At 26.6% G+C, this 17,850-nt stretch overlaps 1 protein-coding gene across 1 annotated transcript; it reads left to right on the top strand.

Moving 5' to 3' along the window:
- The first annotated feature begins 477 nt into the window (after positions 1–477).
- Positions 478–3,010, top strand: LOC129615268 (protein sly1 homolog). Its single transcript, XM_055530389.1, has 5 exons — positions 478–654; positions 728–887; positions 942–1,699; positions 1,762–2,405; positions 2,477–3,010. The coding sequence occupies exons 1-5, from the start codon at positions 627–629 to the stop codon at positions 2,804–2,806; spliced, it is 1,920 nt and encodes a 639-aa protein (XP_055386364.1). The 5' UTR covers positions 478–626; the 3' UTR covers positions 2,807–3,010.
- Positions 3,011–17,850: the final 14,840 nt, after the last annotated feature.

Raw genomic sequence — 17,850 nt, 5'->3', positions numbered from 1 at the left:
TTTTAAAAGCATTATCATAATTATAAAACTTAAAATCAAATAATTACAAACTTAAATTCTAAATTTAAACCTAATAAAATTAACTTAATTTTAAGCCGTCTATTTTATACTAAAACATATACATACATACATACATATGTATGTATGTGGTACTAACTTTTTATTCAGTGTATTATAATTTTTTTTAAAAATAGGCAGAAACCATAATTTTTCCAAAAAAAAACAAATCATTCTTCAGAAATTTCATTTCGTCAAAAATTCATATGCAATTTTACAAATCCATTCACAAAAAAAACAGGGTCCAGGCCTTGATTTTTTGTAATGTCAAGATACCTATGTAATATTCTATGAAATTTAAGAAAGAATATCAAAACCTAAAAAGTGAAAACTTAACATAACGTGAGAGTTGTCAATTTTTGTAAACGAGTCTCGAATATAAAGAGTGACATTAAATATAGACGTTGTATTTTGACGTGTCTGAATAAAGTTTTATAATTTGCTTACCAATTTAACAAATCTGGAAATATTGAAAAAATTTAAAAGTTAACAAAGAAGTTTAAGTTGATTTTAAAGTTTGATTTTAAAATTTTTTTATAAAAGATTTTGTCACAAAAGAAACTTGAAAAATGTTAACACTCCGGGAAAGGCAAATAAGTAAGAAAATAACACTGGTTTATTTGTTTATAAAATAAAAATGGTCCTATTAATGTATGTACTATAATTACAGATGCGATAAAACAAATGCTAAACTTGAATCAACCACAAAGTAAGTCGATAATTGCAGAACCTGTCTGGAAAATATTAGTGTATGATAGAGTTGGCCAAGATATAATTTCGCCACTAGTTTCAATTAGAGAACTGAGAGAATTGGGTGTAACATTACATGTGTAAGTTGTTTTTCTATTTCTTTTTATTTGAGTAACTCAAGTGAAAAATTTCAGTCAGCTGCATTCTAATCGAGATTCAGTGCCGGATGTTCCAGCCATTTATTTTTGTGCGCCTACCAATGAAAATTTAGACAGAATACATCAAGATTTTCAAAATGGATTGTATGATATATATCATTTGAACTTTATATCGCCTATTCCTAGACAGAAAATTGAGGATTTGGCAGCAGCTGCTTTGCAAGCTGGTTGTGTTGCTAATGTTCATCGTGTATTTGATCAATACGTAAATTTTATTTCATTAGAAGATGATTTTTTCATTTTAAAGCATCAAAATAGTGATGATATTTCATACTACTCCATTAATCGGGCGAACACTAAAGATGAAGAAGTGGAAGCAATAATGGACAAAATAGTGGACAGTTTATTTTCCGTATTTGTCACATTGGGTAATGTTCCAATCATAAGATGTCCAAGAAATTCCGCTTCGGAAATGGTTGCAAGAAAATTGGAAAAGAAATTAAGAGAAAACCTTTGGGATGCAAGAAATAATTTATTTCATATGGATGCTGGACAGGTTGGTGGATTATTTAGTTTCCAAAGACCCGTGCTTCTAATAGTAGATAGAAATATGGATTTAGCAACACCTTTGCATCACACATGGTCATATCAAGCACTGGCACACGATGTACTTGAGTTGAATTTGAATAGAGTTTTCATCGATGAAGATGCTGCATCAGAAAAGACTGGAGCCAAGAAAAAAGCGAAGGCTTGTGACTTAGACAATAATGATAAATTTTGGATGACACACAAAGGTAATTAAAATGTACTTGTTTTATACTATACGTTTTTTGGTTGATTTCAAAACTTATTTTAGGTAGTCCTTTTCCAACTGTCGCTGAAGCTATTCAAGAAGAGTTGGAAGAATATAAAGCATCTGAAGAGGAAATCAAAAAAATGAAATCATCAATGGGAATTGATGGAGAAACTGAAGTAGCATTTTCAATGGTTAATGATACAACAGCTAGATTAACCAGCGCTGTGAACTCTTTGCCACAGTTGATGGAAAAGAAACGACTTATAGATATGCATACAAAAATTGCTACATCGATTTTAAATTATATCAAAGCAAGACGATTAGATTCATTTTTTGAGGTAGAGGAAAAAATTATGTCCAAATCAACATTAGATAAGCCAATATTAGAATTACTCAAGGATTCTGAGTTTGGTAAACCAGAAGACAAAATGCGTTTATATATAATTTATTACATCTGTTCTCAAAATGTACCCGAATTTGAATTTGAAAGAATGAAGGAAGCTTTACAAGAAGCGGGATGCGATCCTACGCCGTTAGCGTATGTTCAACGTTGGAAAAGTATTATGAAAGGGTCTTTAATAAATCAACAAATTAATCCTTACGAAGGAAGTGGAACCAAAACTGTTTCAATGTTTTCCAAATTAGTGTCACAGGGTTCATCATTTGTCATGGAAGGTGTAAAGAATTTAGTAGTAAAGAGACATGTAAGAAATTGTTAAACTTAAAAAGTTAAAAAATTCTTACATAAAGCTAAAATTTTAATTATATATTACAGAATTTACCAGTTACAAAGATAACTGAACAGGTAATGGAATGTCGAATTGGGGGTGAAATTGATGATTACCTGTATTTTGATCCAAAACTATTAAAAGGTGGCGATGTTCTCCCGAAAAGTCGTGCTCCTTTCCAAGATGCGGTAGTTTTTGTTGTTGGTGGAGGAAATTATATTGAATATCAAAATTTAGTGGACTTTATTAAACAAAAACAAACCGCAAATGCAACTAGAAGAATAATATATGGTGCATCAACCTTGAATAATTCAAAACAATTTCTAAAAGAACTGTCGTTACTAGGTAAAGAAATTCAAGGTTCTGCTTTGACTTAATTTGAATATTGAAATTGAACGAATATTTTTTGTTACTAATATTTATGGTTCTTGGAGTTTAAAAAAAGGTAAAATAATGTTTTCAATTACATTTCTATATAAAGCTTTATTATAATAGAATAAAAGTTGTATTAATACCACTATAAAAAAATTTATATAATTTTTCTTTTTAAAAAATATCAGAATTTTGTTTCGAAATTCAAAAATAAAAAGAAAATATAAAATGTAAACTGTTTTTATGAATCTGGTGTAAAATTGCTATATGAAAAATTATTTTTCCATGTCTCAATATTTTTGATATAAATTTATTAAGAAATAAAATTTATGAATAATTTCATATTTTGCTTGATGTCTGGGATATAGAAAGGTAAATTGTAGACTAACTGATATATTATATGTGTGGCTAACAAGCTCAATATTTTTATATCAAATTTTGTTTACGCGTGTCCAGTAATATATTACATATGTACGTTAAAAATTTTAATGTAATGGCTGCACTGGTTCGGGTAGCTGCCGTACAACTCCAAAAGCTAATTTTAAAGCCAAATATGGAACAATAATAAGGATCTACAGAAACTATAACTATTTTACTTTTCAGATCTTGAATATTTTTGAACCATCTAAAAAATATCTTTAAAAATTCTTAAAAAATTTAAGCATGTTCGATTTTCAGACATGTTTATATTGTAATAAAATTTTTTCGAACAGTCTAAGTTTGAAGATTTCGTAATTTTGATTCATAGAATATGCTTTATGTTTATGATCAAACTCAGAACTGAATTCTCGAAAATCCCCTTATTTTGAGGTTTAAATGTTGCGTCCCGTAAATTATTATGAAATACGAAAATAATATTATTATTTCTTAATAGGTTTCCTTTCAAAAGCTCAATGTTGGTTAAAAGTTTCCTATTGTGATTTGATTGAAAACTTTACCATATCACTTCGAATAAAAGTGGTTTCGTATTTTACAAATTTTTCTTTAAAAAATCTTTGATCAATAGCGTTTCAACATCAGCATCGAAATATTTTCCTATAATAATTTTTATATTTCTTCTAGCAAACATATGTTCAAGATTTCTATTAAGTCTTAAAATAACACTAATTTAATATAAACTGATATTATCTAATAGAGCCTTTTTGTGTATGATTTTCATTTATCTGGTGTAATTAACAATTATCTTATGACCAGACCATTTTGCCTATTCAAGTTATATAAACAAAAGGTTACCTTTAATTAAGGTAATTTGTCATTTATAAATTAAAAATCAAATTATTGATTTCACATTTTTTATTACAAAAAGGTCAATTTTGTCATCTCCAAAAAACAAACTTTTAAATGTAATTTGAGTAGCCGCGTTTACAGAAAAGGTAAACCATATATAAAAAAGGACTGATAAATAGAGTTAGACGTCTAATACATTATGTAGTTTAAATAAATATAATATACTTATTAAGAAATATTTATGTAGATTGTATATTAATATAATTTAATGTGCGGTAAATCAACCATGTTTTCATTCATCTAACCATAATCAGTCAGGCAGTCAGTTATGATCGTTTATTATAAATGTTGATAAGTTCTTTGCTTAAATATAGCAGCTTGTGTATTTTCTACATATAATTTATGCATTTGTATTATTATGATGTATATTGATTTGGAATTTAGTAGCATATAAGAATATATATTTTGTGTTGCAGCATAATATTACAATTATGCATTCACACTAATGTACATTTTAATATGCGTATGGTAAAGAACTTTTAATAGTACATGTGTTTTTTTTTGCTTGCCAAAGATATTTGTATACTGTTATTTTTATGGAATTCCGTTTTAGTTATGAAAGAGATTGAAAGGTTACCAACATAGTGGGTTAAGAGTATATTTTTATATAATATATGTATGTATATAGTTAAGTGCCATGCAATATAATGCGAGATTTTAAATATTAAAGTTTGCAGAAGCGTAAATTAAGATTTTATTGATTAATTTAATATTAATATAATATTTACTAATAATTTAGGAACTACAATATGTATATATGTGCTTATACAGATTTGTTTCACATTCTTTACATTTTGTATTTTTCAAAACTATGTTTATAAAATATGCATATGTACATATGTATTTAAGTATGTATGCATACATTTTTATATATATCTACAAATGTATGCACAGCCTTAAATATGTCTGGAATTAGTGAAAACAGAAAAAGCTAGAAGTACTTTATATCAACCTCAAAAGAAATGTGGTTTTGCATAAAATATTTCAGATGAAAAGCAATTGAGAAGAGTCTTAGTTCAGTTATGGATTTATAAATAAATAGTTTATTTTTACCTTTATGAGATTATATTTTGTGTCAATAATGAATTTTCATAATATTGCAGTTAAGAATGAAGTAAATCAAATAATTTATATTTTGTTTTAAAAATATAGAAATAGTTATGGCTCATTAATCAAAGTTATTTTAATTAACTACATAATCTAAGTTGTTATAAATTAATTATAGGAGAAAGCGATGATATTTGAAGCATAAAAGTAATTATATTAAACAATACAAGTAAAGTTTTTTTAACAAGAATGTTTTTAGCACTTTTCAAAACCCTCTTCAAATAAATTCATGCTAAACTGATAGTTCTGAATTGAATTTGCAGATGCTTATATTAACAAGCATTTTTATATATCTTATACTAAGTTCATTTTGTTGTATGCTTGTAAAATTTGACCATCATATTGTGCTGTCGATAATTCTCGCATCGAAGTAGTTGTGAAACGATTTGAGCTTTTTCGTTTATAAGTTCTGTGTTGGCTTCATTTTTACAGGTTGCACCTTTATAAAAATAGACGGATCGATTTCAAGTCATTGAGTAATGGCTTCTGGTTTAATTGTTTTAGGGTAAGTAATAGAAACTTGAGGTACGTTGAATTTTTTTGTTCGTTATATTTATACCAATTATGGAAAAAATAAAATGTTAATGAGAAGTCACCGGTATATAAATTCTAATTCTTTGTATTTAAATTCTGCTTTAGTAAGTAAGTTCTTAGTGCGAGACTTTCTAGAAATTTAAATGTATCGTCAGTTTATAGGACTTATATTAGTTTTTCTTTTGAGTACTTTTAGCGTACTTTTATTTTAAATTTTTTATTTGAGTACTATAGAGTGATAATAGTCACCATTTATTTATCTATGGCCATTATTTATTTATTTTTACTATTCCTCTTCTGATTATTGGTTCAAATAAGAAATTAAAAAAGGTACAAATTTTTAGTAAGAATTCAGTTTTCGAACTCTGATATGCACACCTAGAACACAAATACAAAATTTCAAAAAAGTTGTCAAAACAAAAAATCTAGATAAAAGCTCCACTTGCTGATGCTTTGTTTCGCTAAAAATCTTTATTTCATGGAAATCTTTCATTATTCTCTTGAAAATGAGCAAAAGTATAAAATTAGTTTGTAGTTGCGTTAGAGTTTTTGAAAACTATATTCTCCGGAAACAAATGAGTTGATCAAATTCCTAAAGCAAACTCAAGTAAAAATTTCCAATAAATCCAGTTATACAGACCTTAATTTAGAATTTGTTATTTCAGTTATTTTAACCTATAATTAATAAATAACTAGTCTTCGAAATATGAAATTTGCGCAATCACAATATTCGTTCTATTATTTTACGCAGAAAAAGTTAAAATGCCATACAAATAATAAAAAATAAAATAAAGTTCATAAAATTGTGTAAACTTTGGTGACTAAAAATCAATAAAAATCAAAAATAGTGACAATTTTTTGAGTTTCTGCAGTCTTTCTACAAGATTTTTGTAGTATATTTCCTTTACTGTAAAAGGTTTTTAACGATAAAGGACGTAAATTAAAGCTTAAGAAGCTGAGCAAAAATCTGTAAAAGAATTTAATGTTTCCAAAAATTTCATACGAAATTATCGGGGTAAAGAAAAAGGAAAAAATACAAAATGGAAAAAAGTGAAAAAAAGTTTCAAAAGTTCGAATGTTTGGGTTTCCAAAAGTCCATAAAATACGAAAAACTGTAAATCTTGATTTGAAGTCCTTTACTAGTACCATCAAAAACAGTATCTTGGAACCGCCTATATTTTACAGAACGGAAGTTATAAGCAAAAAAACTTGGGCAAGTAGAAATTACGTGAAAATTCATTAAAATCCCTCTATCACGGAAACCCTTGAGATTTTGCACTTACTCCGGAATAAAAGTTTTACCCATTTTTAATCCTATACTCAATATGTACCCCTAATGGTACATATTGTGGTACACCTTTCCGAATCACCCTATGTAAGTATAAGGCTTTCCGATACAGTATAATAATTTCAATTATGTTTACTCTTAATTTTAGTAGACATAGTGGAATTGCCAAACAATAAATAACGACAAACAGAAAACTATACATTACACTTGAAAAGATTGCCATTGAGTTTACGAACATTGAACAAAGTTTAAAACTTGGGTAATCCAAAAATTAAATTGCACTGAAATATTAAAGAAAATCTTCAAAAACAATAATTCACGATAAATATGTAGGTAAAAGTGTTCATAAAGAAAATTGAACACATTGAACAAAAGAAGGAGTTACACTTTGCTTCCGCCATTTCATATTATCTTCAATATTGTAAAATTGCAAATTAATTACATAAATTATAAATTTTTTACATTTTTTCAATTGTTTGAAGTATAAAAGCTCTAATATTCTAGCATTAAAAAAAAAACAAAAAAAAAATCAAATATTTAAAATATTTATGTAATTGAGAAAATTTTGAAGTAGAATTGTTAAAAAAAAACAACAAAAGTTGAAAAATTCTTTAAAAATAAATAAGCGATAATAATAAGGTACTTTATAAAGTATAGAACGTTTCAAGAGATTGCTGAATCTGGAGAAGAAAATTAACAAAGCATTGGATCTTGTTAATATTTTTTTTTTATTTTTTTTTTTGAAAAAATAAGCGAAAAGTGAAAAAAATTAAAAAAGAATGAAAATAACGCAAGGTATAAGGAAAAAGAAAAACACTAAACAGGCCTGAATTGTAACGTGGGACACAAAATTATTTTCAACTTGGGCGGTAAAAATCCCACAGAATTTCGTGAGCGCGATTCATAAGTCTTCACGTTTACTATATCACAAATGCATAGACATTTATATATATACATATATATATATTATGCACTTATTACAAATTTCGTAAATAAATACATACATGTACATAAACTTATTTTATTACAAAAGTAATAAAAAAAAGTGAAATGAAAAACAAAAATTTTTTTGAACAACTTTACAAATTTATTTTTTTCCCTTTTAGTCTTCGTTTTTATTTTTGTATTACCCTTTATTCTTGTGTTCAAGTTTTACGCGATGAATGGTAGTGTATAATCTCTATATTGTTAAACTATGTATTGAAAACCATTTTTCCTATAAATATGTACATGCATATTATGTGTAGTCTCTATCCTCCATTTATAAAAATTATATTCTTAAATCATATTTTTATTTATTTTTCATTTATTTTCGACCAACCACAAAACATAATTGTGTGTAACTTAAATGGTCCATTTTGTAGCACTTGTAAAGTAAAAAACAAAAAGCTAAATAAAAAACACAAAATTGTAAAAAAAAATCACAAAGAAGATTTTTCGGGAGATTTCATTTTTTTTTCCTTTCATATAAACTTTTGTTCATAAAACGCTGTTCTACTCCATGCACTCTTTTTGATTCGTTTTTTTTCTTTAAGGAGAAGAAGAAGATTCATGAGAAGATTTCAAAAAAAAGGTATAAACGATTTCGCGTTTTTGTTATAATTTTTGTTACTCCTGTATTATGTATTGTTGTTTTCTCTATTAAGTACCGAGTATACTTTCGTGGTAGGTTACTAAGTTAGCAGGATGTGATTTTACAGAATTGTACTTAAATCTATCGCGATGTAATATATTTCTTCTTACTTTTATATAAATTTCAAAATGTTTAGAATATTAAATAAATATATTATGTAGGTATGCAGTTAAGTTAATTTTGAAATCATTTTATTACGTGATCGTATCATAAAGTTTTGTTATCTATGACCCTATAATAAGAAGCAGTGCTTGGGCTCTGTTGAGTAATTTCTAGCAGAATCTTTTAAAATTTTTTCTTATAATTTCCCAAATTAACACTTTTGATGACACTTTACTTTAGGTGAAGTTTTTAAGAGTTAGTTGGCGTCCCAAAGATTCTATGGTAGAAAAGAATACCCATCACAAGGTCCACATGGGTCTACAATTGGTTCGCTCCCATAGAATTTCCCTCTTTTTTCCTTTTTTTGTTGTTATATATCCCTAAATTTTTCTAATACGGTTGGAGCATAGATCAATTTATCAACACGATACCCCAACCGACCCAATTCTCGCGAGTTCATCAAGTGCTTGGTTCCCTTTTACAGAACTATGTCTGCACATAGACTGCAAAGCACCCAAGAATATAAGATCTGTGAGTTGTAATATCCACAAAGATAGTAACACTCTCTGTTCTCGACCTAGCCACATTCAACTCCGCAGTAATAATAAATGGTTTGAATATATCGAAGTTCTTCAAAACTTTTAAAGGCAAAGTTTAATGTTAAAATATTGGTTAAAAGTATGGTTTTAAATTTGAAGAAAAAAATTCAATCACACCTTAAAAGCTTTTACACCATATTTCAAATTACATGACTTAAGATTTAGTTCAGAACACAAAACAAGTACAATTTTAATTTAACTTGATTTGAGATACTCTGTATACAAATGTCGAGTTTGTTGTAAATGGATTTTTTTAAATCAAAATGAAGCATTCAAAATATAAATTTTTCGTATATGATTGATTTTAAAATAAAGAAAAAAGAGACAAACAGTCAAATGTTGTAGTTGCTTTTTTTAAACCTTTATTGTAATTGTTTTAACTCTTCCCGATGCTCGATGATGATTACGTATTATGATTATTATGTTCAAATTGAATTGTAAATAGTGGTAAATTTGTTGTTCTTTATCGTTACATTTTGTATAGATTTTTTAATGTAATAAAATAAATATGATTGTTTATTTTGTTTACTCATGAACTACAAAAATTGTACTTTTTTTAAAATGAATGCTATAGAAAAATAAAGGAAAAAAAATATTTTCGTTAAGGGTGGTCTTTTTATGAGCAAATACACATACCTCCCCTTAAAGGAATCAGAAAAGAAGAACAAGAGGTATGCTTTATGAAATAATCTTTTTGATAATTTGGCTTTTAGGATTGTAGCAATAATTTATTTTTTTTGTTAAAAGAAATAACATTGAAATTTTTATGCTACGCAATTTAGATTATAATCAATTTTCATTAGTAACAATATTTTAATTGCCTAATTGTAGTTAGGATTAGTATTATTAACTAAGTATTATTCTTATATTGCGCTAAATATAGTATGCTTACAAAAGGCTTACATAAATTTTGGTCAGAGAAACTCTGTGTAGATACATATATTACAAAAACATTTATACATATATGAACATACCAACAACATTTCCAATTTTTATTTCAAAAACGACAAATTAGGTGTTATTTTAGGACGCCAGTTAGCGTACGTTTGGATTTTACTAGTATTTTTTAGAAAAAGAACCAAGTAAAGCAAATTAAAGATAAAATAAATTCTAGAGTAAGGGTGTATGAAATTTCAATATTTTGATGTCTTTGTTCAGATGAATGGAAATTTTCAAAATGCAAATTCAGAAAAATCAACACATTTTAAATTCAAGTTTGGTAACATAGTTTAGTAATTTTAAATATTTTCATATAAATACAAAGTTCTCATAGAAAACTGTTAAGCAATTATCATTTATTCTCTAGACATTTGAACATTGAATGTATGCGAAAAATAATTAAGATATTACAATTTCCAAATTTAAAGGAAAACTTTCAAAAGGATACTCATTTTAAATGTTATTAATTTGAAATTTTTATTAATATAATTTATATTATAATTATATATAACGTTGTGTAATAACACTTTAATTAGAGTGTAAAAATAAAAGAAATTCTAAAGGACGGAATTCCATACATTATTTGTTTTGTCAATTTTTTTCTTAAATTTATGTAGTAATAAAATAAAAGAATAATATGCTCAATAAATAAATTCATATTTTTCATGAAAATTTGTTCTTTTTGCTTTAAATTTGATTTTGACCTCCTAAATAGATTTTTTGTCATGATCTCTAATTATGTTTATATTCTGTTATATTGATCTAATAACGTATATAAAACAAAAATAATGGATTTGTATACTAAATATTATGAGCATTCGTTGAACAACTTGCGGAAAAAAGGAAAAGCAAAGTAAAAATTAACTGCATATAATGAGCGTTTAAAAATAAGGCAAAATTCTAAGAATTTTTAATATAAAGTGATCAAATAAAAGACTTAAACGAGAAACCTTTTTTATTTGGTTTTTATTTTTATTTTGTAAATTTTTTCGCTTATTCCAAAAAATTCTTTTAAGCATTTTTTTTTCTTTTTTCTATATAGCTTAAAATTAAAATAACTCGAAGTAAATCAAATTGTCTACTTGGGTGGCTGATAAAAGCTTGCAAATTAACTTAATTTAAGTCTTTTTTACCGACTGCATTGTATACATTGAGGTAGGTTATGTGATGGCAACAAATTTTGCACATTGAGTTTTCTGTGAGAACGCACTGCTCCATGGTAGCCAAGTGTAAATAAACTACTTTTAGCAACCTGTGCTCTGTCGGTCTGTGTGTGCATGCGTGTATATCAAATTCGGTTGAACCGATTTTGAAGAACTATTATATGTAAGTTTATTTCGACTATGGCACGGATTGATCAACTTTTGGGTTATATCAGGCCTCGGGAATTTCAGATTTACTTGAAATTTCATATATTAGCTTCATTCGACCGTACGTGAAACCTCCAAACTTTTGGAAGAAATCAGGTGTCAGCAACTGGACGTTTAGTACAGTTCAAATATACATTTTTGCGTATATAAAGAGAAATAGTCAACCGATTTCATTCAAATTTAATATTTAAATTATTCGTGTTAAAACAATAAATTTATAAATTTTTTTCCATATCTACTGAACGGATTGATGGAATTTCTAGAACTGACGAATTGTCGTATAATTCGGAGGGCACAAAATGACACTCTACTAAGATTCAAATTCAAATTTTTCTAGGTATGTTAACTAAAAGCTTATTAGTGTCCTTAAAATTATAAAAAAGTGTTTAAAAAGCATTTTCATAATCTTCTGGAATACTTTTACTAATCTATACAACATACATTGCGGTCGGTTATGTGCTGACCACATCAGATATTTTTATATTTGTTTTGCTTTGTAAATTTAAAAAAATTTTATGTCATTTTTAATTATTTTTGAAAAGGTGCTCTTTCATCACCTATATTATAATACAAAAAAAAAAAATAACAATGAAATGTGAAACGATGATCAGCAAGATGATCTAGATGTCATTATCAAATTAAACAAAAAATATTTTTTTTTAATTTATAAATTTGTCTTGGGTTTAAATTGCCTTTTTAGTTAAATTTATTCTTAAAACATTAATTCTGCTATATTGATTTCAGTAATATTCAGAAGATCTTTGTCCTTTTTTTTCTCTTAATCAATTTGTATAACTAATTATATTTGAAAAAACAAAAAAAAAGTAAAACTCAACTATAGATTAGGGAAAAGGTTGATTGGTGAAACTAAATGCTTTAAATTAAATATAGAAAAAACAAAATAAGAAAGAAACATAAAAACAATCAGCACCTTATTTATAAAAAAACATACACACATACGCACAAGTGAGAAAAAAACAAAAGTGATAATTTTATTTCTTTGTTTTTTTTTACTTTTTGTTCTCTTTTTGATTGTCCGTGTTTTTTCCCCTTTTATGTGTTTATTTTGGTTTCTTGAGGATTCTATTACAAATTTATCTGATGATATCTGTATCCGTGGCATTTAATGCCGCTAATTAGTTAATTTTCATTTAAATTTTTCGTTTTATGACTTTATTTTATTTCTACATCGAACGATTAATGTATCAACTTAAGTTTTATTTTATGCTTCTAATTTATTTTTTCATTTAGTGTTTTTTGTTATTTGTTTTTTGATTTTCAATTCTGCTTATTTGTTTATTATGACGGTTAGTAAAACTGATATCGTTTCAATAAATTGATGATGTTTTTTTTTTACTTAGTTTCTTGTTGTATGAAATTGAAACACGTGCTTAGTCCCCGAAAACCGGAAAATTGTTGTTTTTATTGCATCTATATTATATTACTGCAGTGTTGATTCATAAAATATGCTTGTAACAAAGTGCAAAAATATTCAAAAATTAATTATTCCTTATCGTTCCTTAAGAAAAATTTGCTAAGCTTATTCAATTTCATTACCATGTGACATCACAATATTAGAAATTCATTATCGCTATTTTAATGTTTTAAAAATATTAATATATACGTTAAAATATTTGAATTTGTTATGGGATTTTGAAACAAATTGAATTATATAAAGTTTTTTGAAATTGAAATTTATATGCATTAACCAAGTTTAAACTAAAAAATAAAACATTCTAAGTCAATCTTAACTTAGGATTATCAATCTTAACTTTTCGACTATATCAGAATTTGCTTTTCGCACTTATCAAAGCTGCCAATGATTCTATAAATGCGAATTTGATTATTGCGGGCTTTAGATCCGCCAGTGCATATATCTGCATTGAAATGCGCAAAATATTAGTCCTTTAAACCTGCAGGTTGGTATCTGCCTTCCAGCCATGTTTTTCAATTTTAACGTTTATTAATACCTTCCAGAGGTCTACAAAACCTGAGATGTTGAAAACAACTGCATTTTTGATATAATAATAAAAGTATACAAGAAACGTAATGAAGGCAAGTAATAAAATGTGCAATATAACAAGCTTATTTTTCTTGTTTTTTTTTTATTAGATTTTAAATTTTTAATAGCATGCACAATTTTCCTAAAATTTTTTGGAAATTTAAGTAGTGAAACAAATACCTGTCTTTTTGGAAAATAAAACTTACCTGTTTAATAATGCATAATACTGTGTGGTAAACCTTAAAATTTATTTTTGTTCCAGTTACTTTGTAAAATTTTTGATTTTAGTTCTTCTCTTGATGAATATGTTATTCCTAAAATTTTTGATATAATTTGTTACATCGAAATGTTTTAGACATTTCTCGTAAAAAAAATTTAGGTTATTAAAGTAGAGTTTAGTAAGCTACAGGTTATTGTAATAAAATGATGATTTAATGAAAATTTATTGAAAAAAATTCTTTTAAACTAAAAAGCCTTTGGAGAAAATAATATACCGCCAGAAGCGGAATTTTATGAGCTCTATAATGATTTTTCGCTATACCCAACTTATCAGTAAAAATGTAAATATTGGACAGTTTTCAAAATTGCAACTTTGAGGCCTCATAACTCGACGAGAAGGTTGCAAAAACTGAAATGTCATTTATTTTTTTTTGTTCATCTAGACGTGTCTTATCACCCTGTTTCGGGAGTACCATCAAGTATCGGATACCCGAATTTGAATGGTTTGATATACAATTTTGATGCCCTAATTATGTATGCTATTGACTTAGACTTCGAATATTTTGTTTATTGTAGTATTTGAAAATAAAGCTTAGTTTGTAATTAAAACTTAAATATATTTATGTTATTATTAATAAAAAATAATAATAAGTTTTAATTATGACAGGTCTGAGTGTTCTGCATTCGATGAACAGTACTAATAGCAATGTTCACAAAAAGGGTTTGGAATATTATTCAAGACCATTTTTTCCCGTAATTACAAATTTCTAAAAATTATAAAAAATTCTTCGGCTTTTATAAGTTTTTATTAGAATAATCTATGAATGGAAAAAAAATTAAAAGAAAATACTACATAAAATAATCAACAAAAAGCCCACCAGGCGGCATTTTTATGAAATAGTTTAAAAGCTCAACTAGATGTGTTTTTTATTTAAAAATAAGTTCTTCAGAAGAATAAAATGAGTTGATAAAATTGAAGAATGTGATTTTTGAATACGGAGAAAAGAGTCTGATAGATTTCATTAGAATTTGAATTTTTGTTTTAAAAAAATCTGCACAATATTTTAACGATAAGAATAAAAACTAAAACAACAACTAAATATTTTAATTGCTCAAAATTTCGAATGATTTTCCTTGGAATTTGAAGAAAACCAAGAATTAAATAAAGTTGGGTCAAACCAATGGTTTGTATTGTAGCACTTTTCCCTTCAACAAGTGAAAATTCTGTAACAGTCTACGAGTATGTATACCTATCACACTATTAAAATTATTTTCATTCATATACAAAACTATTTCTAGGATTGCATATATTTAGGATGATGCATACATGAAGTCTTTGAAATAAAGCAAAAATTAATATAAAGTGGGGTTAACATAATGCTCGATTTTAAGGATTAATTGTGTGAGTTAAGAAAAATAATTATATTTTTTAATGTTATGGAATTTACCGTTAGCTTTTCGTGTTTATAGAAATTTGAAAACGTTTGCGGTTTCGGAAATATAAGGCGCCAAAAATTCAAATTTTACAAATTTCAAGAGGCGATAACTTGAGAGGGGGTGGAGATGGAAAAAAATTTTCTTCTAACAAAATAAACTATTTGTTAATGTCTATAAGCCACTAAAATTTCAAGCTTCTACAGGCTGGGGTCTAGAAGAAAAATGACATCAAAAATTTGGAAAAAAAGGACTTTAGATAACGGTAAATTTGAACGGCCATTTTGTTTTTCTAAATTTTGACTATAGCATACCGCGCTAGGGGAAGTAAGCCACTGCCTTTCTGCGTTTGCAAAATTTCAAAAATGCTTATGGTTTCATTGCAACAAATAGTTAAAATAGGCCATTTTTAGTGCTTTGGGGGGGTATAACTTCTAGAGGGGGGGAGATAGGTAAAAATTTTGTTCTATAAAAATAAGTTTCTAGTAAAAATCTATGTACGTACAAAATTTCAGCTTTCTATCTTCAAGGGTGTAGAAGTTTTGTAAACAGACACACGGACAGACGGACGGACGGACGGACGGTCGGACGGACGGACGGACGGACAGAGTGAAACTAATAAGCACTTTTTTTCAAAATTTTTTTGGAAAAGTGCTAAAAAACAATAAAAACCAAATTCACTTCAACTTGTTGCAATAAAATTACAGAAACAAAATAAATATGGGAAAAAATTTACAAGCACACAAACTCTATCTATTATTGATTTTTGTGTTAACTCCACTTGTCCGGTTTTTGAGCTTTTCCTTTTCTTTAACGAAAATTAAAATAAATAGCAAAAAAAAAATCAACGTTGAGATAAAATAAAATTCAATTCAATAAAGCTGAGATTTGAAAAGCAAAGATAGGAACAAGAATGCGTCCTAAAAACAATCAAAACAGGTAACATTTGAAAACAAAATTAAAACTATGCAGTTAAAACAAATAAAATGCAAAAAGAAGAAAGAAGCAAAAAAATAAATAAATAAGTGAACGCTCAACATTAAGAAGCACGTTAAACGCATAGTAAAATAAAATGTTAGTGATAATCGGGAGAGGTCTGTGAGACAATTCGGTCAAAAGGATATTTCAATATTTGATTCCGAGAAAAAATTATTTGGATCATAATAAAAGCATATGTTTCAGTTCTAGTTCTCCTTCTTCAAAAAACTAATCTATTCTTTTACATAGGTTTGCAAACGAAATAACAAATGTGTTTTAAGTTTGTTGTTTTCAAAATTAAATTAAAGTATTTGCAATGCCAGATTGCCTATGGCGTTCATGTTAACAATTTTTACTTTACTGAAAGATCTGCAGGTTTTTGGCACATTTCCAAATGTACCAAATGAATAAGTTGGATTTGTCTATCTTCATTAGGAAATGTAAGTTTCGATTTTTCTATCTCATAACAAAACTTTTACGCCATTTAAGGTAGAAAGGTTTGTAGATAAATTGATCTTTATAAAAACATTATTTTTTATAGAATAAAATTTCTTTCTAATATTTCCCCCTCACGATGTATTACTCGTATTTTTAAATTTAGTAAATTGTCAATTTTGATCCCTTACTATAATAGTTTTATTAACTATTTATTAAATTAGAACATGAATTACTCGTAGTTCAAAATATTTTTTTAAGACTTGGTTTTGATTTTATTATTCCTCTTGACCGAGTTTTGTCATACATTAAACCCTACAAAATTAATAGTGATGATAGTGATTTTTTCACTTTATGCCATCTTAATCGTGGTACCTTTACTATATGTATGTAGTTTAGTCATTGTGCAATTGTATTCCGTCTTTGCTTCGCTGTGTTAGAGTTAAGTTTTACCATTTCTTTTAGTATATAATTTAAAAATAAAAGATTTGTTAAGGCTTTTAGCTGAGTCTGAGTATAAAAAAATCTAAAAAAAAATTCCTTGAGTTTCAACAAAGTGTATGAGCGAAGTTTCAAACTTTTGATTCCCTTTATTTATAATTATGCTTGTTGATTTTTTTGTATTTTTGTTATTTTGTGTAACGAAAATATTGTAAATGCATAAAACAATAAAGATATAAATTACTCAATCTTTGTGTGTTCACATTTTACAAGAATTTTTCGTGCAACTCATCACATAACATTCCATACTAAAGCCAGCCTCATTATTAACAATTTTATCACATATATTTGACATATTTACATTTATATATTTTATACAATTACTTGCATAAGTATGTGTATATGATGTTTGAATTTATATGAATTTGCTATCGTACAACTGAAATAAGATATGTAGTGATGTTGCTTTATATACGAATTACTTTGTACAGTTATTATTGTACATTTACATATATATATTTTGATTATAAACATATGTAGTATTGAATATCTATATGTACAATAAATAAATGTCCAGGTAATCATTGTTGCTTTTAATACATTAAACCAAAGATAAGAAAATGTTTTTAAGTAGATTTGAAATTTTTAAAAGAATTTACAAAAGTACAGGTATAATTATTT

The sequence above is a fragment of the Condylostylus longicornis genome, unplaced genomic scaffold (genome assembly GCF_029603195.1).
Source record: "Condylostylus longicornis isolate FDR11 unplaced genomic scaffold, ASM2960319v2 ptg000135l, whole genome shotgun sequence".
Taxonomy (NCBI): domain Eukaryota; kingdom Metazoa; phylum Arthropoda; class Insecta; order Diptera; family Dolichopodidae; genus Condylostylus; species Condylostylus longicornis.
Note: the sequence above shows the minus strand (reverse complement) of the source record. Positions and strands in the feature narration are given on the sequence as shown.